The 27,377-nt window shown below is 40.6% G+C and overlaps 2 protein-coding genes across 2 annotated transcripts in view; one reads left to right on the forward strand and one right to left on the reverse strand.

Moving 5' to 3' along the window:
* The window catches only part of CCDC146 (coiled-coil domain containing 146), a 65,859-nt gene extending 53,675 nt beyond the window's left edge, over positions 1-12,184 (forward strand). The window contains 7 exon segments of the mRNA XM_066318718.1: positions 1,404-1,622; positions 2,237-2,465; positions 7,779-7,907; positions 9,369-9,506; positions 10,888-11,136; positions 12,015-12,078; positions 12,081-12,184. Coding sequence (XP_066174815.1) covers positions 1,404-1,622; positions 2,237-2,465; positions 7,779-7,907; positions 9,369-9,506; positions 10,888-11,136; positions 12,015-12,078; positions 12,081-12,160 — 1,108 coding nt within the window. The 3' untranslated portion in view covers positions 12,161-12,184.
* A 209-nt stretch (positions 12,185-12,393) lies between these two features.
* Positions 12,394-27,377, reverse strand: part of GSAP (gamma-secretase activating protein) — a 44,688-nt gene continuing 29,704 nt past the window's right edge. Inside the window, exons 23-31 of the mRNA XM_066318719.1 lie at positions 26,014-26,075; positions 24,414-24,509; positions 20,059-20,129; positions 19,395-19,489; positions 18,170-18,289; positions 16,661-16,722; positions 14,676-14,780; positions 14,432-14,525; positions 12,394-13,898 (exon numbers count right to left, since the gene is read on the reverse strand). Of these exons, the coding sequence (XP_066174816.1) occupies positions 13,798-13,898; positions 14,432-14,525; positions 14,676-14,780; positions 16,661-16,722; positions 18,170-18,289; positions 19,395-19,489; positions 20,059-20,129; positions 24,414-24,509; positions 26,014-26,075 (806 nt within the window). The 3' untranslated portion in view covers positions 12,394-13,797. The remainder of the gene's footprint in view (positions 13,899-14,431; positions 14,526-14,675; positions 14,781-16,660; positions 16,723-18,169; positions 18,290-19,394; positions 19,490-20,058; positions 20,130-24,413; positions 24,510-26,013; positions 26,076-27,377) is intronic.

Below are 27,377 nucleotides of genomic sequence, written 5' to 3' on the forward strand. Positions count from 1 at the left end.
AAGTCATGCCAGAGATAGCTAAAAAAGATGTAGACCTTCAGTCACAGAAGTGATTTTGTCAAGATGTACAAGCTGACATTTTATAGTAAAATGTTGATGCCTTCCCAGCTGATGAAAGAAGGGGATAAAAAGGCTAATAAGACATATATTTTGTATAGATATCAGAAATATATAAATATTATTGATGTCCCTACTCGGTACAGATCCAACAGATATTTTGGGTTTTGCAAAACTAGATTTAAAACTAGTCAGAGGTATTGAATTTTCTCTTTTGTAAAAAAGTAACTCTTTTGCCTATGAAAAATATTTTTAATCCCAGTAATAGATTTTAGTATCAGTACCACTGACTTCACTGCAACTGATGCAATTTGGAGGACAGAGTATCAGTCCAAGTAAAGCAAAAAATTCTCAAAATATATTTAAAACATATTGTATTTCTGCAATACTGTTATACTTTCAGTCTGAAGCTTGACTTACAGAAGTTTAATTAAATTCAGTGGTACTCTGTGGTACTCAAAATGTTACACATGTGGGGGAAATGAAAGAAACAGCTCCCTTCCCTGTGTACAGCAAATCTGGAATTTAATGATGGAGCCCATAAGGGAAGATATTTCATTTGCAGGTCTGTATTTTAACAGGAGACTTGGCTTCTCCTTTCACTGCCTCTTTTGGATGTTAATGTGAATATCTTCCCAGTGTAGATAAAGTTGTGTCTTGATCCAGAAGTGATACACAGGTTAAATGCAATAACTCTAAATTCTGTGTTGTGAGAATATAAATAGTGACTATTTTTTAGGAACATTTGGTGACAAGAATATGTCTTTTAAATGAGGGACCATCATCCAGTGATCAAAAAGGATGCTGGAAATAATGAGATCCATTCTTTATTTTTATGTGATCTTGTCATTAACCTCCACTATTTTTTTTATCTGTCAAATGGGCAACCTAGTAATTTTCTTTCTTGTGTTAATACATTGTTTTATAAACAATAAATTTGGAGCACTATGAGTTGCAACCACAAAATAATTTAAATATTGTTACTTAAATAGAATGGCAGAATTTCTAAACATTAAAACTTTTCATCACAATTTATGCTTATGCTCTTAAACTTTATTTTTTATTGCTTCTTGGGCTACCTGCTAGAGAATAAAAGAGCTGTAGTGCAGTGCTTTCTATATAGCATTTTTCTTGAGCCAGAATCCAGTTCTTTTTAAGCTAGGAAGAATTTGCAAAAAAACCTGCTCTCAGAGAGTCTTTCTTCTACTTGTAAAGCTTCTGTGAAGCAGAGATATAGACAAACCCTTGCATGCTTGAGAAATAAATTTAAGCTCTGCTTTTAATTGCTAAAATTGGTTTCAAATTGAAAGGACTGAAAATATTCCCACGTTTCTGTTATGTTAAAGAAAATTGCAGGAAGTGTATGTGAAGATTAAAAAGAATGAGAGAATGAAAGAGTTGATCAAAAAGGACTGTTGCAAACTTGTACAAGAGATTCTAGACAATAAGGAAAAGGAAAAGTATTTGAATGTTGACAGACTTACCACTGCAGCCACACACATTCAAGAGGAAATTTTGCAGCTACGCAAAAAATGTGAAAGGGCTATTCAGCAACAAAATGAGAGGTACATTTGTAAATTTGATCTAAGGTAGTGTTTAATTTTGACATTCATGAAGCAGCAATATTTTTCAGCTTATGAGCATTCCTCGTTAGGATTGCTAAAGGTCTGTGGCACTGCAATATTTCACTGACCAGTCCCCCTCACTGCACTGCCAGTGCTGCTTTGCATTATGTGGATGTTTCTCCACTGGTAATAATGCTCATGCTTCAGAACTATTATTCAAAAATATGGTAGCTTGGCTGCTGAATGCTTGAGAGCTTGTAGCCTCCTGCTCAGTTTGTGCACTGTGCACAGATAAGGTATCTGCAAAAGTTCAGATTATCTAGATCTCTCTGATCTTTATCTAGTTTTAAATGCTGTGGAAGGTCAGAAGACCTTAAAAATTACGTGAGAGAGAAGAGTCACCTTTCCAATAATTCGTTTTCTGATTTTCACATTGCAATGATTTTGTTACTTATTTAAAATGCTGTCATTAGATTAAAATAATATTTGTGGTAGCTTCATACATTTTCACAGATTATTACTATATTTTAAGATAACTTTATGCTCTTGAATGGAATATACTGAATATTACTTATTTTTTAAAAAAATATCTTTTAACTTTGGCTTTATTTCAGTGCACTTTTGCTCAGAGAACGAGAAGAAGAACTTGGCTTTTTGTATGAAAAAATAAACAGGCAAGAGGCATTGTGTAAAAATGGAGATATTAGGATGCAAGCTATGGATGAAAAGATCAGTTTGCTGAAGCTGAAGGTAGCCGAGAAAAAAAGAGAGGTTAAATTATGTTTTAAACAGCTCACAGTGAAGAATGCCCTGGATGCAAATCTGGTGAGACTTCGGACAGAGGTTGGTGTTAAAGGAAGCCTTTTTTTACTATCATTCTGTATTTTAAAATTAAGGTGATTGCATATAAAAAAATATCTGGATGTACAAGGTTTCTTAAAACTGCAAGTTTAGTAATACTCCTGTGTAGCAAAACACTGATATATGTTTTTAACTTCACATATATGAGTTTCTATGCTTGTGTGTAACTGGCTCATGCTCTTTGTTTCACACATGCCAAATGTTTCCTGGGTATGGAATTCCAGCTAACCCACCCCAGAGCCTGAAATGTCAGTATGACTAAGCTGGAGAATGGGAGTCATAGGGGAAAAATGGGACTGTAGATAAAATTTGTTAAAACTGTATTGATGGAGTAGGTGGAGGGGTGGGAGATACACTTAGACCATCAAATTTCTAAAATAATAACTCAATTCACACTTGACCCTGAGCCTACTCTGGAAACTCTGCTGCCTACAATGATATAATCCACATATACTTTCTTCTGCACAAAAACAGTGCAAGTTTTAGTTCTAGTTACAAAATAGCATTAAAGGGCTAACAAACTGCAGCGCTTGGGACATTCTTTCCTTGCTTTCTGAAATGGCTCATTTAGTTTTGACCTTATCTCCAGATGGTAATTTTTCCCATACATACTCTGTTAGTGCCTGCACAAAATCATAAATTGGGGTGTACCACTGCCTTTCAATCTCGCATCAAAGGGAGCTGTAGCTCTCTGTTTAATAGTGCTTGCACTATTCTCTTACTTCTGGCCTTTGGAAGAAATTGCATGCTCTGCTACAAGAATAAACATATCTCATGTAAATCATGCCCCAAGAACTTTACAGGACTATCACAGATTCAAACAATGAACCGAGGCAGTATTGAAAAAACCACCTCCCAAAAAAAACCCCAATAAACCCCACAACAATAAACAAACAAACAACAACAAAACCACCAAACCAGAAGAAGTCTAAAGGAAAAAACTTAGAAGACTCCAAAGTTTTCAGGTCAGATTCAAAATGAGACAGAGTCACTGAGTCAAATACAGTAGTAGCAAAATGCAGATGATTTTTGTGAACTGACTGGGTCAATCATGAAACTTTGTTTTTTCTGTTCTGCATTCCTGCAACTTTCTCCTCTTGATGATAGTTCATGTGAAACCTAAAATCACTGTTAAAGGGAGGCTGTTGTTGGAGGTGCTTTAAATCTTTTTGCAATGTTGACATAAGATTAAAAAGTAGAAAAATACAGAGTGGCATGATATTATGCATGCAGTAGTCTTAATAAATGTTCCCAAGTCAGGGGTTTTCCAGTGAACAATGGCAAATATCAGTTATCAACCTTTAAAATTTAACTAGATACTGTAATTACTGAGTATTGCATGGCTCAAACTGGCTGTTAGCTCATTCATCTCCTTATGCTCCTCCCACTGCCAATAGGAATTAAGTCTAATGAGGAGCAGTTTCAAATTGTTCAGATTTATCTCCATGATTTAAACAAAACCTATGAACCCAAATCTGAACTCTGGTGATGGTTGCCAAATCCACACTGCTGGTTGCTGTACTGATTACAGATTTGACCCTATGTTAAAATCTGACTCAGCTTCTGCTCAGTTACCACAGTCACGGACTGTCTGGATTAGGCAGGCTGAATCCTGTACCTGTGCCTCTTTTGTCCTCCCCTTTTCCTACCCTTCCTGCCTCCTTCAGTCTTCAGCAATACCAGACCTCTTTGAAGCAAGTGCTAGTAGTAACATGGACTAGGAATTTTCATTACTATCAATGAAATAATTAAGATCAGAAATATTTACAGACTGCAAAAACTGTCCCATAATCTCAGCAAGCTGTAGTGCCCATTGGGAAGGGGAAAAGCTCAGATCAAGGCTGTGTGCCAATTCAGCAAGAACAAACACTTCACCTGGGTCTCCTGCATTCCACATGAGCTGCTTAATCATCAAAGTGATGGATGTTCCACTTGTATGCTTTTCATCAGAAGCTGCCTATTTTCACAAAACACTGGTGAATAGTTAAGCTAAAAAAATACCATCATCTGAAGCAAGACCAGACCTCTTCCAAGCCAGTGTAAGTAGCATAGACTAGGTAGGCTTGTTAACACCAAGGTAAAGATTTTAAAATAGAAGTATTTACAGACACTTCTTTATACAAAAAGTAACTGGTGAGACTGTAAGGCCGTTTTCTCTGGGCATAAAACTATGTAACTTTTAATAGGGTCTGCACATCAAGGGACTGTTCCTGCTGACTGAAGTGACCCATAAAAACTAATCTACCTTCATGCATCAATGAGAAATACTTAGCATTAATCATTAATTAGTCCAACACGTAGACCTGCTGAGCTGTCATAGTGCTGTAGATGGGACTTTCATGCTTTAGAGCTCAGGCAATGTACAGGGACTGTCAGTTTATTTGAGGCATTTGGCAACATTTGTCCAGGTTTTAATACATTAAAATCTCCAGATTATATGACCACATTATAGAATAACGGAACTAGTAAAGAGATAAAGAGTTTATCTAGGCAATCTGCTCTCCCACCACCATTGGATTGTTTGTCAATCCTGGGAGGGCTAAGCTGTGCTTTCAAGCCACCACTGAGAAACAGGTTTCCCCAAGCAAGCTACCCCAGTCTTTCCTTAAGAGTGAAAAAATTTTCATGGGCTTTAGCCTGGATCTTTCTTGCTGTAGTGTGAGAATATTGATTTGTATTCTGTCCTCCAGGGACATGACAAACGGATCATTCTTTTCCTTTCTCCAACATTTCACGTAACTGGAAGGACCTTAATCATGTTCCTCTCCCTTTTGCTGGGATACACAACCTTGTTTCTTTCAATCAGCTCTTAGAGATTTTTCTTGAGCATACTTTTTCTGCATTTCTTTTAGTTTTGGCAATGTAGTCTTTATTTGTCTTGAGGTGCAGTGCATGGTACCTGTGGCCGAGAGTGAAAGGATTCATTCAGGCATCTTGCAGGTTACCTTCCTGCTTATGCATCCAGGTATGGTGGCACCTTTCTTGACACATGACATAGTGATTCATCTTCATGCTAATGTATGTAACAACCAGGCCCTTTTTTAAAGAAAGAGCATCCAACCAGCTGATTTCATTCTGTGTTTGTACAGGCATTGTTTCCTGCCTACATGTAACAACTCACATTTTTTACTTACTATTATCTTTTAATTTCAGACCTTTTTTCAGACAAAGGTAATTTTGAACTAGAATCTTTTCCAAAAAATATTTGCAGTCTCTCTGGGCTTAATTTCATTTTACTAATGAGGTATTTACTGTATATTTTAATCAAGAGCCCATTTATTTTTGCTTGTTAATGAGAATATAATATGAAATATTAAAGCTATATAAAAATCAAAATGTACTATTTGTCATCCATACACTTGTGAAATTATCATAGCAGACATCGATCTGGTTTGGCATGACTCAACACACCTGTGGTGGCTGTTATCCCTGTCCTTTTTCTCTTCTTGATGCCTACAAAGAAAACTTAATTATGTGTTCCAGATTTATTCTTCAGAAAGTGAAGTTATCTATGGTTCCATAGCCCCATCTGTGCCACGCCCACCCACCCCCGCATTTTTAAAATAATCTTTTATTTGCCCTTTTCTAGTGCTGTACATACCTCACCTACCTTCTCTGATATTTCAAAACAGCACCCAATGTGCACTGTTTCAGACCAGTTGCTTCATCTCAACATGTTCCCTCCTTCAGCAATTCCTCCTGACTGATTACAGTCCAACATAGAAAAGCCTCTCTTCTACAGACTTTTCCTATCCCCTGTATCAAATCCACTCTAAGAAAGAAAGGATTTTTTAAATTTTTAAGACTTAGAATCTCTTATAACTCAGATAGTCTTTTCCAAGGAAAACACTACAAATCAGTAAAAAAAATAAAGATGCCTGTAGTTACATTACTTAAGCAGACATAATAGCATGGTTATCTCTAAAAGAACTTCTATACTTTTGGATTGGCTTGCATCTGATCACTTCCAATTCATATTGCATTTAAAAGTAAGGCTAGTATTTACATTTAACATGAAACTTTTTAATGGCTTTTGGACAGTGGCTTTGGTGCAATAGTCCTTCTCTAAATTAACTATTCAGACCTGCAAATTTTTTCTTGGTGAGCTCCCCCTAATCTCATTAAGATACCACTGCCTCCAAGTAGGCATTTTTCCCTGAGTTAGTGGTTTAGAAATTTGGCCCCAGATAGAAAAGATCATTGGAAGCATAGCTGCATCCTGCTGTTTGTGCTGGCCCTGCTTTTACATTCTTCCTTTCTGTGTATTTTGGGCTTGAGTTTTAGCTATTTGTTAGCAAAATATAAATTTCAGTACCTAGCTATGCTCAGAATCATGGCTTGCTCAGGAAATTGTTCATTACTCTCATCTAAGGTTTTTACTTTAGCTGCTTTTAGACAAAATGTACTGAGTGAGTTGTGTGGTTTTTTTACTTAGAAAAGAAGTATTTAAGTGTTCTGGAAATGTTCCACTGCCACTTGAGAATATATGTCAGTTTTCTCTTTTCTAGTTAAATATGACTTGTTAACTTCCAGTGACAAACCTCATCCTGGCAACATCTAAACATTTACTTTATATTTTGGTGATTGTTCATAACTTTGAGAGCCTGGGACCACTTATTTCCTTCATCAGTCATCACCTGCAGTGGATGGTTAACATTTACACTTGGGTAGTGTTATGGCAGTGCTAACAGCTCACTGACAGACAGCCAGGTGCACATAGAGCACACAGCCCCACCACTGCCAGTCTGGCAACTACAAACATGAAAAAAATGGCCCCAGTCACTCCTTCAGTGAGTATTTATGCTGAGGCTGGATGTCCCTCTCGCATATTCTGGGAAGCATTATTCCATGGAAAGGTCCCATATGGGAAAGATCAGGGAACACCTGCCTCTGTGAGTCCCCAGGGTACCTCATTGCTCAGTGTCACCACGGAGTCACTTCAGGACACATGCCTGGGAATGTTAGTGTAGAACACTCGGATGTCTGTAGGGATGATGTACCTTCAGTACTGACCAGCAGAGCTTTCTATTGTCTTCCTGAGGGTAAAAATAAAAAAAAACAGCCAGAGGACCAAGAAACGGGTAGAACTCAATTTCTGTCAAATGGCAGAGTTTCCTTCATCCTGCAACTGTCACATTGTAATTCTCTTTAAAAACAAATTTAAATGGCTCATAATTTTGTGTTACTCACCCTCCTTCCCAGTAAAAGGAAACCTTGTCTGTTGAATTCTCGAGAGCAAGGTCTGGGGATGAGTTTGGTGGGAATAAATAACTGTTGAGACTCTTTGTTTGCCAGTATTCCCAGTGCAGAGACAAGATTAAACAGCTGGAGGACAACCATAGTGATGCCACAAATGAGCACAGAAAGCAAGAAATAGGAAGGAAGGACCCATCTCCACCTGAGCTGCTAAAAAGGATTGAACAGGTAACAATGCCACTTCTCATATCACAAGCTATCCTGCTGTGCTTGGCCTCTTTTAGAAAATGCAAATAGTGTATTTTAGTTTTAAAATAAACTTTCTGCAAGAGGAATCAAAATAATTATGAGTGGCTATTGTGAACTCTAGCCTAGCATCTGCTTTCCAGGTCAACTGGACACAGGACATTTTGACTTCTTTCAAGAGAGGCTGGGGAGGGGGAGCTCTGTGTGGTAGCACTGGCTTTGCAGCCTCCTCTGCTGACTCCATTCACATCACTGGCACTTCAGTGCAGACCCAGCTCACTAGGGGAAGGCACAGAAGAGGCAGCAGAGGGAGATAAACGTAGAATAATAAACTGCTAACAAACAAAGAAGGCTGTCAGTCTTTGCTAACTGGCCATGAGCTGTTTCACCACTATCCACGGGCTGTGAGCAGGAGACAGACCTGCTAGCCTCTTCAAAGTCTGCCTGTGGGACACACAAGCAAACACTGCCCCTTGTTAGGGCTGGGCTCTACTGCTTTGCTTCCTCACTGAACAAGGAGCCACTGAAGAGACCTTGGTGGAAGCAGCAGCCAGGCCAGCCCAGCAGCTGACACCTGACTGCAGCTCTTCTGGTGACTGCCAAGACACTTTGAGGGAAGCATTAAGTCCAATGGAAAGCCAGTTTCTGAGCTCTCTGCATGGGGAGGAGAAGGTAAAGGAATAGCATTTTCTTGTATAGTTTTGTCTGTCCCATTTGTGGAAGCACAAACTCTTCCTGCTGTGATCAGTGTTTGGGAGGGGATTTGCAAAGGGCTCTTGAAGCAGCAAGCTCTAAACACACCTCAGAGCCATTATTTTGAAATCTAGTTTGTAAAGACAGACCCTGAACTCAGCTGCTTGAATTACCTGAGCTTTTTGCTTTACTGAACCATATTCCTTCACGGGAGGGAGGTCTGCATAGCTGAGCAGGCCACAACATAGCCTGCTATCACCAGCCTACACATTAAGAAGGTTTTCTTGGAGTCTTGATAAGTTTAAAAGTTTATCTCAATCTCCTTGGGATTTAAAGTCATAGTAGTTATAATTTGTTTATGGAGCCTATACTGTCTTGAGCATGAGGAAGGGAAAAGTGTTTAAAGCAAGAGCTGAAACCTTGTTATGGTGTAACTCAAGGAAGGAGAAGATGAAAATTAAATTATGACTAGAAAAAAACGCCATTGCTTTCAAGAAAAGCACAGCAAGGCAGTAATAGTGGTGTAACCCCTGCCCCAAAAAGGGCCTGGTATGATGTGGAAGAATGTATGAGTAACAGTAACCAACTGAACCAATCTGGGCCTGATCCTTGGCAGAGGGTGTAAATTTTGACAAATCTGATAGCGAAGGTGTTTGTTATGACTGTTTACCAGCTCAAGGCAATCACAGAACACTTTCTGCTGCACCTTCCTTGTCCTTTCCTTACACTGTGCCCTCCCTCTTGCTGCAGCTGGAGGCAGAGCTGGTGCAGAAGGAGCAGAGACTGCTGAAGATAGATTTTCTCAGCGAGAACATTTCCGATCTGACGGACAGAATCCGTGCTGTGGTGGAGAACGGCAAGCAGGACGTGCTGCTCTTCGCCAGGAGGGTAAGAAGGGCACTGCAGGCTCTGCTTGCCAGCCTGTACAAAATGAAACAGGATCTGGGCAAGAGGTGATTCACTTGCAAATTACAAAAGTGCCTGGAAATGTTGAGAGCCCAATCATAAGCCAGTCATAAGAAATTACAGACATCAATAGCAACAGTAATACAGATAAACAAAATCTATAAGCTGAATGTCTTCTCTTTAAAAAAAAAAAAAAAAAAGTTGCACCATAAATGGTACCTTTCACCAAAATATAGAATTAGTTCTTTCTGAAGTAGATGCTTAGAAACTTTGTAGGATTCTTCTTTTGCAAATGTACTTAACAGCCTCTCCACAACAAACAGGTCAAAGGCTAAAAAGAAATAAGGGAAAAAAAGAAAGGAAGGCCAGGTAAATTCTACTCCAACATACAAAAAGATGAATTTGGTATCTGGCTCAAAGTTCTTTTGATGTTTAGGTAGGGAGAATCACCCAGGAAACATCATTTCCAATACAGTTTATAAAATAAAATTATAGCTATTTGCTTTTAACTGGAAGCAGTACTGTTTGGGAAAGACAAAAACTGCTCCCAGCTCCCATATTCCTAATTAAAAAGCTGCAAATTGAACAGAGCTGAGGGAAACAGAAAAAGAAATGCTAAGTAATTGATGTAAAAGAAGGCCAGGGTAGAATTTTTTCTTAGATATTAGATATTATTCACACATGAAAGCTTAAAACAGTTTTTAATGATTTATTTTAAACACACACAGAAATATCATGGTTGTTAACTGTGTTGGTGAAATGATGGCGACGGGCTAAAAAACTACTGTAAGCATGGCACTGTGCCAGAAGTTGCATTCACAAGTGCTCTGGTTCTCCCAGTTCCAATTAGCCACTTAAATACCATTAAAGTGTTTTTGTGGGTTTTTTTTAATCATCTGCAGTGAGACTCAAGGATTTCTGTCACATTCCTTTTCTGTTTGTCCCCTTTCCAAGGTTAATGCCACTACCCACAGCCCCTGTAACAGCATTATCACTCTATTATCTCACAGGAATTTGGCTTATTCCAGCTTTATTATGAAATTATTTGTGTATAAACTCAAAAAGAATTGGGACCCAAGCCTTTGAGGGCTGGGGGAGTTTTGCTGTCCAGCCGAAAAGGACAGGAAGCACAGATAAATGTGCTTTTCTTTTCTTGTATTGGAGTAAATGTGACTTCTTGAGCAGCCAATATTTTTTTGTCCTAAGTGATCACAAAAATTAAGTAATTTTCAAGAACTGAACTACTGTTTAAAACCTTGTCAAGCTGGGCTTTTTTTCATGTGCCTAATACTGACCCAAGTGTCATGCCCAGTGAGTGCCTGAAGGGAAGCCCTAACAACAATGCAGCTGTTTTGCATTCCAGACCAACGATCTGCAGAGGAGGATAAATGACAAAACCCAGGAGATAAGGGCTCTCTTCGCAGAGTTATCCATGAAGCAAGCACTTGCTATTAAACTCCAGCAAGAAATCAGAGACAAAGAACAATTTGTGATGACTGCTTCATTGATGATGAGTCAAGGCCTTCCCCCTCCTAAAGAAGCAGAAAAGGAACAGTGGAAGACCCTACGAAATAAGAAGATGCAAAAAGCAGCAGCGGAAGCCAGAGCTAAAGTAAGTTTTTGTCATACACTGCAAAGCTCCAGGAGCCAGTGCAGGTTATGGTACAGATAGAGACAACTATTACAGTGGGTTTGTGGAGTTTTAACTCTAGTCTGGCAACACTGCTAGGAGCTGGTCATTGAATCATAAAGAGATCATATACTAAAAACCTCACCTTTAATTATTAGTTTGTGTGACTATGTTGTGGCTGAAGGGCAGGGCAGCCATCAGTGGAATACTGCTTTTCACTGGATTTCAAGGAAAAGCTGCAAAAGATGGAGTGTGGGGCTCAGGAGAAGTAAGTTTAATGCCTCCCACATAGAAGATGCAATGAGCATCAGATTAGAAGCAGCAAGAAGTCAGATTGCTGAGAAAGATACTGAGGGCAGGCATGGCAAACAGCTCTTGAAACCCTGCCCTGCTGGACACTGCCTCTTCCTTGAGATGGTCAGTGGCCCAGAGCAGAGAGCTCCTACAAAATAGTAATAATAGTTTAGAATAAGAAGTTTCTGTCATGAAACTTCTCATGCTGTGACTCAAGTTTCCTTTCAGTGCTGTGAATAAAGGCCCACTCTAATAACTGTATTCAGGAACAGAATTGTTCCACGGATGTTCTGTGCACAATTACTAGATCTTTTAAAAGTTCATCTAACCTGTTTTCTTGACAGGTAACAGAAGTATGACAGGCTAAAACAGTCTACTATTTAAAAGGACAAACTCACATCTACATGGCCAAAGCTCATGCTTTCCTTTTAACAGCCCTTCAGCTTTCCTGGCTTGCCAGGGATTAAACTGTTTCCTTTGTCCTGGATCCTGTACACCGGCTCAGGAGAGCGCTGGAGTTTTAAAGCACACAAGCCCTGTGTGACCAAGCTGTGTTTCTCTGACAGCACCCTGCAGAGGAGGAACAAGGTGCAGTGCCTGGCCATGCCCTCACTACCCCCAAGGAGCAGGAGAGGCTCCCTTCAGACCAAATGAGCCCAGCTCTAGTCTGAGACATTCCAAAAAGCCTCCTGCAAAGCCACCTGAAATCTGAACAGACAGCACCTGAAGCAGGAGAGACCATTACCAGCTGCTGGATCACAAGAGTCAGCAGCATTTACACTGCACTGAAGGAACATCTGCCAAATTCCATACGGAAAACTAAGTATTTGTTCATGCCAAAAGCACAGCTAACTACCCAGTGACCCAGAATCCTTTCTCCTGGTATCCCAAATGCAGTGCAGTATTTCCAAGTGTCAAGAAAAGTGAGTGATTCTCATGCTACACTTTTTTTTTTTTTTTCCCAGGTGAAGTTTTATTGCATCCGAAGGTATGTTATAATACATTCATTAAAAAGAAACAGCTAGAAAGTTGTCCCCTGTTATTAATATAATACAAGGTGGTCATCACTTGTACACATACACCAACATGGCTCTCTGCAGTCTGGGACTGGAATTTACACTTGCCAGAGAAATTCTAATTATATTAAGAAAAATATTCCTTCTCACTATGCAGTCACTGAGAAAGCTAAAGCTTCACTGATGGCAGTAACAAGGGAGTGACTATGAACTTGCCATGTCATTCCCAGGAACTGGATCTTTTTATTTCAGAGGTAAGGAACAGGGAGCATCGAAGGAAACTACTCAGAGAGAATATCAGAGGTTGTTTTGAAAACCTCCCAAATATATAAAATTTTCTCTAGTTTAATAGTCTGGAATTTTGTAGGGTATTTTAAAATTCTGTAAAGGCTGCAGAAATCCTGCATGGCACAGCTTGGCAATTTTCTCTGTGTAGCAAATTGCTATTACCATTTTAAATTAATGTCACAGTTCAAAACTTAAAACAAAAGAGCAAACAATATTGGTTCAGTTACATAAAAACAGAAGTTGAAAACAAAGGAAAAACAGCCTGCCTAATTTCCTTCTGAAGCTGAAGTTTGAACTGTAACACTAGATGTTGTAAGAAACAATTATGTAAAACTCTGTCCAAGCCACTGTTACCATCAATTTCTAAAGCTTTTTTTCTTATCATATATTACTTACAATATATTATACATATATTTTAAAAACCAACAAAAAACCCCACAAACAAACAAACAAACCCCCAACAAAATCTGTCACATGCACTTTAAGGAGATTATATTTTGTGCTAATTACAAAACTGAAAACATTAGAATGCAGCTCCAGAAGCAGAAGTACCCTCAGATAACTGGTACCACCACAAGGAATGAATAGCTCTTTACTCATTCCTGACATAAAACAGTCATTTCTTATTCTTACCTGCTTTACACAATCACACCAAGAAATCCTTTTATTAATCCAAGTAAACAGTTACTGGTTCTTGTTACTGTACATCTGGACTGCCTTTTCCAGCATTGTCTCTTTAAAAGAAGTGACATTTATACACATTTTCACAGTGTGTTTTGACACCTGCTTTTGTTCCACTTCCTTGACCACTTCAAAATGAGCCCACGTTTCAAACCTGGGGTTATGTCAAATGCATTTCTCTAGGCTTTATCTAGAAGTCAGTAATTTCAACCTCAGTTTGTTGGACCAAACACTATTCTGAGCAGCTCATGTCAGTAGTGGCGACTACCCAAACTGAAGGTTATCTGGGGAACAACATTGCATTTAAATAAATACTTCTACAGAGGCACCACAGTTTGACAGCCTTCCTCAACAGCATGTTATTTCAGGAATATTTGAGGCCCAGAAGTGCCATAGTGTGCTTGAGTGCTGTTTCCTCTACAAATCTTGCATTTACATGGTCTTGTTTTTCATATGGATGCACACCTAGAAAAACATGGGGAAGAAGTATTTACAAAATTGTACATGCTCCTGTACACTTATAGTCCTGCAGTCTATTAAACAGCTTCATCTACAATACCAAAAGATAAGGGGTAATAGAAATGTGTTTTAATGCACCCAAAATAACTACAGCTTTCAGTGGTGCCCTTTTGGGTTCTCATCCGTGGCAAAAACTGACATTACTGGGATATTAAGTAAATTATAACCCACACAGAGGGAAGCCTCTCTGAAGGCTTCCAAACTGGAGATCCAAACCCAACTTGAAGTAGAGTGGCTGTGTTAGTGCAAGTGCAGGAACTGGCCCAGGGCACTTTTTGCTCCCCAAATAGGATGATTTCCATTTGTGGAGATTCTGGGCCTCTGACACTTTCCATCAGCAGAAAGATGACCAAACCTTCTATTCAGACATCACTGGAGTTTTAATAACCCAGTAATGTCAGAATATCTGACAGGCCACATCTGAATGAGCATCAAAGGGTAATGATCACTGGTCTTCCAAAGTACAGAATTAACATTACCTTGATTCTCTATCTCTGCCAGCATATTAGTCAGGTAGTTCAGTGGCAAAAACTCCACGGGGACAGAGGGTCTCTCGGGGATAGGCCTGCTACACTGTAAGGGAGAATACTTTGCCTTAGTTCACAAAGTCACACAGTTGCACCAAGGTTTTAATGTTTCTTTAGTGTGTTATAGCCCACAGAAAGCTCAGGAATCTGAACATTGTCAAAGCATAAGATTTTAAAACAGCCTCTGTGCTCTTACCTGTCTGTTTCCCAGCCTCTCGAGCAAAAGTTTCACATATTTCCGTGCTATTAAATTTGCATTTATCGGATGATTCCAGTACTGGCGGACCTTTTGACCAAGAGCCTAGTAAGCAAAAAACAAACCCCAAAACCTGAGAACATAAACATGGGACAGTGGAAACTTAGAAAGAGGAAAAGAGAGAAAACACTTGACACAAAATCCAGGCTGTAATGCAGATGTGCTTTGCTTTCAGACCCTGATGTCAGAAGCTAAGAGGTCATCACGTTTAGTCATGGAACCTTCCTTTCATAGTAACTAAGAGATCACAGTGTGCTTTCAAAACATGGGAAATCAAAACCTCATCACTCAGTCCTCACCTCAGTCTGTCCAAGTGCCACTGTACCACTTGACATGTGTACTTAAGTGTTAATTGAACCTTTAACCTTTACTGTGACTGATTTGAATCTATTCTTCCCCCAAAGAATAATGTAGATAGATGCCCCATTCCTCAAAGCTCCTTCAGGACACGGCTACTCAGGCTCGGTCTTAAGGAACCTTAGATAAGCAGAATTCTGGCAAGGAAAGATACTGGGAGTGTAAGTTTGAATCCCATTATTCAGGTCATCATTCTGCAAACTGATAACATTGACTCACATTCCCAGAGACAAAAGAGATTCAAAACCAGGTTTCTCAAAGTTTCCAATCCCAAAAGAAATTGGTTCCACCTTCTGTTATTTTCCCTGTGTAGATCTTCCCTTGCCTCTCCCCTTCAACTGTATGCAACTGCTCATTTTAGTAAATGCTGCACAGTTTAATATTGCCTAAATCCTTTCTTCTGATTGAACTGAAGTCACCCACTGCATGAAACCTGCTCAAAATAGTCTGAGTCACCCCAAAGTGACCTTTCTGGCAAACAGACTATTCCTGGCATTTTTTCCCAAAGCTGTAAATAGATACAATAAAGCACTGACTCTACTGTGCATAGCTAGCAGTAGTTGTTCCCCAAATCTCTCCCAGCTCAGCCCTTCACGTCAGAGCGTGGTTGGAATGGTGTTCCCCACCCACCAGGCCCAGGGCTGGCAACTCAGGGGCCCCGTGCTGACCCCAGCTCACCAGCCCTGGCCCAAAACAAGACACAGAGGACAAAGAACATCCTGTGGAGTTCTCCTCCTCTACCCCTTCCCAAAACGGCTGCCAAATAAAGAAGGCTTTGTTGGAGGAAAGCCCAAGCAGCACTTCTGGCCATTTGAACTATAAGTGACAGCACATAACGAGCAAACAATGGGCAACTCATGTGGAGAAAAGCCTGTTCCGAAGTGAGGCATTCCCCGAGGGGGATCCCTGGTGTTCCTCTGGTTCTTGACATCTTGTGCTTCCCCTGCAGTCCTGTGCTCTTCACTAAGAGCAAAAGGGGAAAAGGAGAAGTGTATCTCCCATTCTGCTAGGAGGTTTTTTGAAGGACCAGTAACCAGCTCTTGTGGCTACACAAGTCACCTTGTCAGTGGGTCAGACTGTGAGGTTTAACTGAGGGGATATCTTGTCATTCATCCCTGCCACAAAGCTGTGGTATGATGCAGCTTTACAGCTTCTACTGTACCGACTTTTGAACATGTTTTTTGAAGTGTATAGAACCAAACGCAGAGGTCACAAGTGAGAAAGACTCTGTGGATGCTAAAAACCACACACAAAACCCGCATTAAAGCCCCTTTAAGCCCTCATTGCCTTATGCAAATGAGTACTCAGCATAACAGTGTCAATCTTGTTAACTTCTGTAGGATACTGGAGATTCTATAAAACACTATGGACAAATCTATAATTTAAGTTTACAGGGTATCCTACAGTCCAGGAGCAGCAGGTGGAGAAACTGTGGATATTGTGGTTATATTTGAATCAGGCTCTATTTGAATGACAGGCAAGCCTTTCACTGGTTTGACCATATGCACAAGGAGGATTTTCCTATCTATTCCAAAATCCAAGAAATTACAACTAAAGCCATTAGTTACCTCTGGAAGCCTCATGACAATACTAAACTTCAGCTTTTCATTCTGTTCAGTGTCATCCAGATCTATAAGCAACAGGGAAAAAAAGCAAATCAAACAAACTAATCACATAACAAACTTTCACTGAAGACATTCAGAATAAACATCACTTCCTTAGTGAAATGAAAATTTCAATTTAAAATATGAGACTGTTATTTACATTATATTACATAAATAAGGACTGTTATTTAAATTTATATCATGTGTACAAATATATTTCTGTATATTTGTCCATAACTTCACCATTTTGTGTAATAATTTATACAGTAATTCAAATGCACTTTGACTGAGTACAACTCTCCAAGTTTATATTTCATGTATCAAGATCAGGCACTGACTGATACAGCATATTTTGTTGTCCCTTTTCTTGGACACTGGAGAAATAGCCCATCACTGGGCTCAGCTGGCTCACATTCAGCCACCACTGAGCAGCAGTGCCTGGGCAGCTTTGCAGCCACTCTGCCCCCACCTGTGATGCTGTCTGGGGTTGTTGTGACCAAAGGGCAGGACCCAGCACCTGGCTTTGTTGAGCCTCACACAATTTTCCTCAGCCCATCAATCCAGCCTGTTCATATCTGTCTGCAGAGCCCTCCTACCCTCCTGCCCAACTTGGTGTCATCTGCAAAATGGCTGAGGAAGGACTCAATCCTCTTGTCCAGATCATTGACAAAGATATTAAACGGGACTGGCCCCAATACTGGGTTCTGGGGAGCCCCACTGGGGACCAGCCACCACTGGATGTCACTCCATTCCCCTCCACTCTGGGCCCAGCTTTATCTGTCCAGCCAGTTTCATCCCCAGTGAACAGTGCTCCCATCCAGGCCAGGATCAGCTGGTTTCTCCAGGAGAATGCTGTGGGAAATGGTGTCAAAGGCTTTACTAAACACAGAACACCCAGAGCCTTTTCCTCACACTGTGTGAGTCACCTGGTCATGGAAGGAGCTCAGGCTGATAAAGCAGGACCTGCCTTTCACAAACCCCTGCCGGCTGGGTCTGATCTCTGCTTGGCCTGCACACACCATGGGATGGCACTCAAGATGATCTGCTCCATAAGCTTCCTCAGCCATGAGGTCACCATGACAGACCTGTTCCTCTCATGCCAAACATAAAGCAAAAGCTGAATAGCAGACTAACTTCCTCACACACAGGTGTGCACTTTCACAGAGTCACAGGAATTCCCCACCAAATCCTATGATTTAGTATTTGCTTTTCTAAGAAGTCTCAAGTGGAAAAACTACAAACTCAAATTCTCTCACACAGGTATTTATTTGTGTGCTGTGGAAAGGCCAATCACATAGCCTGAGCCCAAAATTTCTCCTTTCAGGAAGGCAACATCATCAGCTACAACCCTCCCTGAAATAACACTCCAAGAGCTGAGTGTCCTGGGCAATAAAACCTCCAAGGGGAGTGGCTCCAAGGACAACACTCCCAGTTAGCTGGCTGGTAACAAATGAAACACCACGTTCACTGTACCTTTCAGCAATTTCCTGACACACGTTTCTGTCAATTGCAAGATCCCATTGTCAATATAGTGCAGGAGGGTGTGCAGAGGGAGACATCGAACACCAAGGCCCAGATGCAGAGTGTGAAAACCTATGAAAGAGACAAACTTGTTTGGTACAATATTTAGTTCTTTCTCTTTTAGAGACTGGAATTACTTTAGCTAAAGCCATCACTTCCCTTTATTTCTGATTGTTTATAATTGATGAGGAAATCAATTTATCAAGTCAGGTAGTCTTATTTAGATATCCTTTAAGTCCTCTCAAGTACAATCCTGTCAGAAATAAGAAAGCTGAGGGGATTGAAAACAGTCTTTAAAGTCATGTCTATGACTAAATGACTCCAAGCTGTTGCCTTGTATCTGAGTTGTTCTATTAATTTGTCTTTTATATCTCTCTCTCCTCCTAATTAATCAAAACCTGAGGCCTCACCACCCTCAGGATGTCACTGCCACCCAGACCGTCCCACAGGCAGTGTTAACACTTCAGCTTCTCCTTTAACACCAGCCTGACGATGGTCTTGTTATCATGTAACACTGTCTGGCATTTGTGCCCACACAGACTGAGGGACAAACTCTTACCAAAAGCAGTTTCAGTGACTGAAGACAGATCAGGAAATAAACCACAGAAAGATTCAAACAGAATTGGAAAGCATTAACATATCAAGATGTCAAGATGTCTTTCCCTACTGAAAATAAGCAAGTGCTTTAAAATGCTGTAAACAATTATGAGGAGCTCTAGGAAATTAAAGTCTACTATTAAGACCAGCTTTTCCATCAAGACTGGAAGTAATCCCTTCAAGAAAAAACTGAAAATTATTAGTAGGGCAAGAGCATGAGAAAAAACACTCTATCTGCTACAGGAATAGGATTTTCCCTTGTAGCTCTTGACACTGAAACCCAGCTGCCTAAAAATATATGTATGTGAACAGAGTCTAAATCTTAGTTCTAAGATAAGACTGCATCCACGCATTCCACTGGAAACCTCTGTTTAGTTTTCTCTGTTTCCAGTAGCTATTTAGTTTGGCTTCATTTCACTTGTATAGGTTTATCAAGGGCCTTCCCTTCTATAACTGACTTGAATGGATGTCAATATTGCCAAAGCTAACTTGACATGTGCTGCAACCAGTGCTGTGCTGGGAGGAATTTATAGCACTGCTCTCCTCACTCACTATTAAAATAGCAAAACACAGAACTTACCAGGAGGTAAAGGCATGCACATGCCATTTGCTGCTTCCAGAATCCGACTCATGATGTGGAACACTGCAAACTCTCCTGCACTTCCTCTCTCATCACTGCAGTTAACGAAGTAGCAACACAATAAGAACCCCAGGTGCCCACACTCTCCTGCAGAGAGGGTCAATTTGCCATACTGGGAATGCACTGAATGCCTGCCTTTGGGATTGAGGGCCATGGGATGCTGCCTTGTTTCCAGAGGTGTCTCAGCCAGCACCAGCTGCCCAGTGCTGCAGACACATCAAGTCCCTGTGGTGTCCTCATCTCCTCCCCCCACTGATGCACATTTACAAGGCTCTCAGTAGTACCTGGAATCAGCAGCAACAGGTAAAAGGGTGCTGGTGTAAGTGACCTGGCTTTTATCGGTGTTTTAACACCCACCACCCAGCTTAGGACCACTCCAAATTCAGCAGGTTTGAAGTCCAGCCATAACACTGCCTGTGGTTAATATTCACACTGGCCTAGGGGGGGCCAGCAGGATCCTTAGGAAGAGTAAGAGACAGTAACATTGACACTGACAGCAGCATAAGCATTGACTGTTCAAACGAGTTCTACTGATGAAGGACCAAAATCATTACACCCATAATCCAAAAGGCAGGCTGAAAACTTTAACAAATCACTTGCTCACAAGCAGAAGGTACAGGAATGAAGCTGGTATCTCCTCCAAACTTCTTTCATTATTCGATGCACCAGATTCAGCTAAAAAAAAAAAAAAAAAAAAAAAAAAAAAAAAAAAAAAAAAGAAGACTGGAGGTTTCCAGGAGCCTGTGTACAGCAAGCCCTTGGCCTTCATTCATTCCACACACCAGTTTATGTTAAAAGCATCTCATGGGACTCTCTACTAAGTCTTCATTTTTTTCTCTAGGGCCTTTAAATGTTAAGTTATTAAAATCTGAATTGTAATGAAATTGCCCTATTCCAGCAGTTTAAAGTGCTTCCAGCTTATCAAAGCATCATGCAAGACATACAGCAACTTAACACACTGTGCTTCTTGGAGATAACTGATCTCAAGCTCTTGCAGCAAATTCTCAAAGATCTGTTTGCCGCGAAAGCAAAACAGCATGTCCAAGTGGCTGAGCATTTGGCAAGGAACAGTCCCAAGGGCTCAGCAAAAGTGGAAAACGTTGAACACAGTGGAATGTTCAGTTTGCCAAGAAAAGTCTGCAGGAGGAATCACAGATCTAGTCCTGGCAAGGAGGAAAAATGAGACAAGCAAATGCCTCTCCTCATCTATTGAGTTTCCTTCCTGTCCCCAGTGAAGTGAAACAACCCCTCGGCCCATGTTGTTGTTTTTTGTGCTCCCAAACTGACGTCCACCACACACAGTCAGCATATACCAAAGCCACAAGCCCTGTTCTCACTTGGGCCTTCTCAGCTTCTGCAGCTGAAAGAGAAACCATGCACGCAAGAGTTGAAATGACTTCCTCATGGTTGTCATGTGTAACCACTTCCACATCTCAGTAACACTACTGAGACATTTCCTCTGCACCTTTTATCTCTGGCCCTCAAAGCACAGCAATCAATCAATCCCAGGAAACTCAGGAAACTAGTCTGACCCCTGTTCTGCAAAGAGGTGTCACAAGAAGTTAGGAACCCTTTTCTTTGCCCTCTCCATTGTCTGACTCATCGCAGGCTCTGAGCAAGAGAGAAACAGGAGACACAGGAGAGATCCACATGCAAAGGCCAGAACTGGAATATTCATCTTCAGTAATGCTCCTGAGTGCTCCTCTGTACCTTGGCCAGAAAGCTCTACAAGGTAGTACCTTTCCTGTCCACCGTGACTTGAGCCAGGCCCGCACAGCTGCCTAATGCAAAATACCTACCTAATACTTGCCATCCCCACACTTTCTAGATGCAGTGGAAAGATCCAATTTAATCTTTCTGGAGTATAGCAAGTTTTCTAGGAAATGTGTGATTTCCAGTTTCCACAGAACGGTCACAAGAACCAGACCTGCTGCTGGAATGAATTTCACCTCTGGCCAGCACAGAGAGTGCAGCTAAGGCCTCTGCATCAGGAACTGCAGCTGGATCTGAAGGATCAGTGTTAAAGTGAAGGTTCTTATAAGCCCCAAAATCACCAATTATTATTTGTGCAACACAAATGGTTTTCAAGAGTATGCTACTTCAGAATAAGTATTTCTTGCTTAACAACACAGGGCACAGAAAGCTAACTTCTCAAGTCACAACCATCCAAGCTATCACAACATACTTGCATCTTAAATACATAAACGTTTGTGATGTGACACCCTCACTAACAGCACAGCTCGCTTTGGAGATCAGTATCTACCCTTGGCAATGTAGAAAATGCATACAGAAAGATAATCCACATCTCAATCTTTTTTTTAGAACGTAACACACAAGATAATGTGCATGAGAGAAAGGCAGCACTATCTGTCTGATGGAAGGAGCACAGGCAGCTTCCTGTCCGAGGTTAGCAGTGGGTGTCTGGGCCAGCCAAATTAAGAGCTACACCAGGTGGGGCTGCTTTCCACTGAGTAACAGACACACAATGATTTTTGGGCACATACTTGAAGCCATTTCTCTTGCAGTGCTCCAAACTAATGAGAGAACATATGACCAACAAAAAGACAGCACATGCAGGAGGGCCTAGACTGACAGTGCTGTCAACCTTGTCTTGAAGCATCTACAGTTCCAGGTAATGGTGCCAAAGAAACTGAGGTTCCCCTAAAGTAATTGGGAACCACAAGTGCTCAGCTCCCTTGGCTGTTTCTACAGGAAAGACTTCAAAGCAGTCAAATAAAAGAATCAGGAGCAAAGGAGTAAAGGGAGTGAGACAAGGCCTTGCTGTCTTTGAGATCCCCTCCTGTGCAGTAGTATGACACAGTTCCTGCTCCTCCTGAGGAATCTCAAATCCAAACGGTGTCTATCTTCTGTTCCTCTGCAGCTGAGCCTACATCAGATGACAGCTGGCCACAGACATCCGGGGAAAATGTGCAGCTACTGCAGTGACTTGCAGAGAAATTTCAGCAGTATATTCAGGCCTGCCTGCTCACCCTGCCTCCCCTTCCACTTGCTGTTAGGGCAGCAAATGTCACACTGCTTCTGTGAGTTATTCTCCCCTTTTCTGCCTCACTGAAATGAAAAGAGTGAGAGAAACATATATGGAGCAAAGCTAACATAAAGTGATTGCAGAGGAGAGACAGCCTATGGACACACAACAACCACTGCAGGAGAGGTGGCACGGGAACCAGGCACACTCCAGCTCTGCAGAGCTCCTCAGCAAACAAGGAACTCCCACTGAGGTGTCATTCACACTTCCCCATGTTACTTCTCTGTACACAAGAACACACAGTTCTCTGACAGCAACCAGCCTTTGCCTGTTGTTTCATAAGGAACTCTTAGTGCTCCCAAGTTTTGGCTTCTCCAGCTTCTGCTGCCATTGATTTACACAGTGACTACTCACCACAGAGCCTAATCTCAGCCACTCCTGAGTTCCTGAATGTAACGCAAAGTATTTTATGAAAGTAAACAGACAAATTTCAAGTCTCTTCCTGTTTCATTAGTTTCAATAGTTCTGTCACTCACTGCTGATGCTACAGAGAACTTCAGTAAGACTCAAACCAGATAATTTCCATAAAGAACTCTGAAACATTTAGGATATGGAAAGGTTTGAGATATAAGAGATTCTAGTTGGGATAAGGGGAAACATGAGTTTAAAAATGAAATAATTTCTAAAGATTTCCAAACAGTATGTAAGATGCACCAATAGAAAGCAGAAGCAATTTTTAGAGGCACATTATCTTTGTTTATAGTAGCTTTTCTAAGAACAAGCCTGTCAACTGAGTTGAGAGAATTAGTCATGAGACTTTGCTTGTGGGGAGGGCAGAGATTTGTTTTGCAAGATTTAGTCTACAATAATTTAGCCTTACAGATCAAGGTTGAATAGATATTTTCACATTTTTTATCTTAGTTTTTACTAAAAGTGAACAAATAGTTATTAGAAATTGAATAAAAAGAGAATAAATGTTCCACTGTTCCTATTTTAATCAGGCACTAGTTTTAGTTTCTTTCCTACACAGATACATAAAACTCTGCCAATTACCAGTGAAATAACTCGTGAAGTTGTCAAAGTGCGACCTGAAAAGTCAAGAATGGCAGTGAGGCTGCAGCGGTTCAGAGAACACTGTGACATTGACACAGCAACTGACTCACACAGGAGATGCAGGCCTCAGCAGCCTCAAGGAAGTTTCCCAAGGTTTTCATCCCCAGAAAACAGCACTGTGGGGAGTTTCTGCTGAACACTGGGGCAGGGATGGCACAAAGAACAGAATTCACAGTTGCCATGCAAGGTTTTGAGGACTCTGCATTCTACACTTAGAGGAAACAATCTTGAGACAGACAAAACCAAGTACATAACTTCTGTGCAAAACAGTTAGTGATCTTTGTAGCTTTTTTTTCTTTTTCAAGTTTTTTTTAAAAGGATGAAAGACACAAAAATAAGAATTTGGAAAGCAAGTTTTCACAGTAGTTCACAAAGACTTCCTCATGCAAAACTGTCTCCTGTCACACGCACAGCACACCAAAGGCACTGTGTAGGAGTGGTGGTGATTTACCCACATGTCAGATTGTAGTGACATCTTGTTTTGTTCATTTTTTATTTCCCCCGGTGGCACTTTCATTATTCAAGACCTGCAGCAATGTGTTCTACAGGAACTGAAATGGATCTAATGGCTTTAAACATTCAGGATGAGTTCCCATTTTATTTCTGGAAGTAGAACATATTTGCATAAGCTGTAAATTGAACTGTTTCTTCTGTATTCTGAGTGATTGGTACAAGTCTTTTAATAATGTAAAAATAATAATAATTTTCATTATGAATTTATACAGTATTAGGCTGAAAAATAGGTTTAAATATCTTAAAAACAATTTCTTCCCACCAAATACATACTATATACAACCCAAGGACCTACAATCCAACAAATACACACTTGCTCACAATAGTGACTATGAAATCAAACTAACCAGGTTTGCAACGTAATCCAAAACTATTTGGTCAATCTTCTTTTTTCCAACATATTGTAGATGTCTCATAAGGTGATCCTTTAGCTGAGCAACCATCTAGGGGAAAAAAGTCAACAATTTGTTGTCATTGGCCATCTTCAGAGACACAAAAGCTGCAGCAGGTGCAGGGCCTGATCAATAGGCTTTGCCTCAACAAAACATTTCCCCATTACAAAATTCCAGTTCAGAGTGAGATCCCAAGCTACTGCACAAACTTGCTAAACTCAGCAGCAGATGTGAATATTCAAAATGGTTACTTAGTGCAAATTCAGCCAAATTAATACTAAGTTGAACTTTCAATCATATTGAAAAGAAAAAGCTTACAGTTCTCATACCTATCTGTTTAAAGCCAAGGGAACAGGGTGAAAGGATTTAAATATGAACATTGAATCCTAAGAATATAAGTACTTATTACAAACAAATAAACCTGAGAGATTTTATGACAGAGAAAACTAGCCCAAGTACAATTTGTGGTAGTTGCCAAGAACCTGAGAACCAGAGTGATTAATGGCAATTCCAGGTTAAACATTAATTGTGAAGTGATTAAAGTTGGGTGTTTTTTAGCATACAGTCCATGCCACTCCCTACTCTCTCCTTTCTGAAATACTTGCTGACCTCATGTAGCTTCACATTGCAACTCAAGTCCATGCTGGCTCTTTTCTGAGGATTACTAAGAAGCTCAGGGTGAAACCAGAGTAAATAAAGATCTGTCTCAAGGAACTTATATGTAGATTAATCTCAGTGTGTCGAGACGGCAATACAGGTATGAGTCAGGCATAGACAAAGTGACCTGCTTTTTGGATCTGTCTGAATATTCAGAGGGGAAGGAATGTAGAGAAGCTTCAGAGAATGAGAGGCAAAACTTGGAAGCAGAGAGACAACTGAAAAGAAGGAAAATTTGCCTCAGATGTGAACAGACAGGATAGTGTTGATCTGCTCTTCACTGCTGAGACTTTCTGGTGCATGCTGAAGTTAGTTGATTTTAAAAGTAAGAGAAGAAGAGATAAGCCAAGATGTGCATATAGACAGAGGGAGGACAGGTGGGGATTTGAGACAGGATTTATTGCCCAGAAGCATAGAGATGGTAGATCCTATAGGGAGATCAGCAGTGAGAACAGTGCAAAAGAAGAAGGGACCTCAGAATGGCCATACCAGCCTCAGAAATGAGGGAGAAGGAAAAAGAAACAGTAAAAAAGGTGTTAAATTGAGGAGCAAGAAGATCTCTGCTCATCAAATTGAGAGAAGCTGGCGGGGGGAGGAATTCACTTATATATGTTTCAAAGGCATAAAGCAGTCCAAAAATAACTGACAGATTAGGTTGTCCTCCTGGTTTCTGGCCAAAGTTATATTGGGAAAACGCATTTGGACAAATTAACTTTCTATTCCTGTTTTTCCCCTATGCCTTACGATGACCTGCTAAGATAATATCATGATGCTGAACTGTAAAACTTAGGAAATGCCACGTTTTCCCCAGAGCTACCCTGAGTGAGCTGCCACTGAGCACTGTGGAGCATCTGTGGAGCCTGTGCGTCCTCTAGTGCACACTGACAAAAGCACATACCAGTCCCATGAGCAACTGCTGCTGATAATCCTCCTCTTCAAAGAGAGGTACCAGCCTCGCCTCTAGAACAAACAGAGCAACAATCGTTCAAGGACATGGCACTACAGAAATATCACAAGAATTCAACCAGCTTCAAAAGTACTTAGGAACAGACAAGCACACAGAAACTGTGGTTTGATCTACTCAGCTACAGAACTAAGACACTGAAGAGCCATGGACTGAATAAGAGAACTGAAAACTGGAAAATAACCCTTTATCTGACATCCACTTCTCTTTGATATTTAAGTAAGAGTTATCACAGTGTGGTGACTCAAGAGACCAAAGAGGCAGAGAGAACCTCCTGGTAACACCAGTGGTAATGTGCTACTTAGATCTTGTCATTTACAAACAAATAAACTCTAGCAGCTGCATGGGTTTTCCAGGGAAACGGCTAGACAGAAAGTAAATAGTCCAGGGAATCACCTCCCCCTGATTCTCTCCCATGGTCTGGCTGCTTCTGTTACTCAGATTTGCAGACCACTATGAAAAGAACACTTCTCTAACTAAATGGAAGGAGATTACAGTGTCTACTGAAATTAATAACCTGTATTTCCTAATCAGTGCTTCCTGTCTACGAAAACAAAGGAAGAAAATCAATCTTCTATTTCATGATATAGATAAAACCAACTTAAGATTTTATAGAACCAACTGCTGAACTCTTACAAAATTTTCACCTATTTTTGCTCACCTTCAAATATATTTACACCAGCACTTAGCAGCACAAAGACCTGTGCTGCTTGATTTTAAAGCACTCAAGGATAAATGTACAGGGAAACACTGTTGTTGTTACTGGTTGGCAGCTATTTAGAAAGTATCTAGTCACAGTTAAACATCTGACTTCTTTATGGATAAGCACCTTTGAAAAAACCAAGTTGAGGTTCACAAAGTTGATACAAGTCTCTCCAAGTCAGAGCCCTTTGCAATAACTAGCAGTGATACAGATGAGTGCTGTCAGGAGCTGGAAATGAGTACACTGAAAATTCTTGGTAACAAAAGGACCAAGCAGCACTTTGATCAGCATCATGTCACAGCACACAGTGGCAGGGCACATAGAAGGCACTAATGTGTGAACAGCAGGAACATAATACACTACTAAAATTCAGGTTTACTTATTTGTGACAGAGGAAGAGAGCATCAAAAAATCTCAAGGGTATCTGGCCTAAGGAAATTCATTACACCTCCTCTCTCTACACCATGTGTTTTCAGCAGCTCTAATCTCCTGCACAAGTTCTGATGTTGCAAAGGCATCTGTAAGTGGACAAGACTCAACACTAACATGGTGTCATTGACACTCTGCTCCACAAGAAAAATCTTGAAGAAGATAT

The sequence above is a fragment of the Sylvia atricapilla genome, chromosome 5 (genome assembly GCF_009819655.1).
Source record: "Sylvia atricapilla isolate bSylAtr1 chromosome 5, bSylAtr1.pri, whole genome shotgun sequence".
Taxonomy (NCBI): domain Eukaryota; kingdom Metazoa; phylum Chordata; class Aves; order Passeriformes; family Sylviidae; genus Sylvia; species Sylvia atricapilla.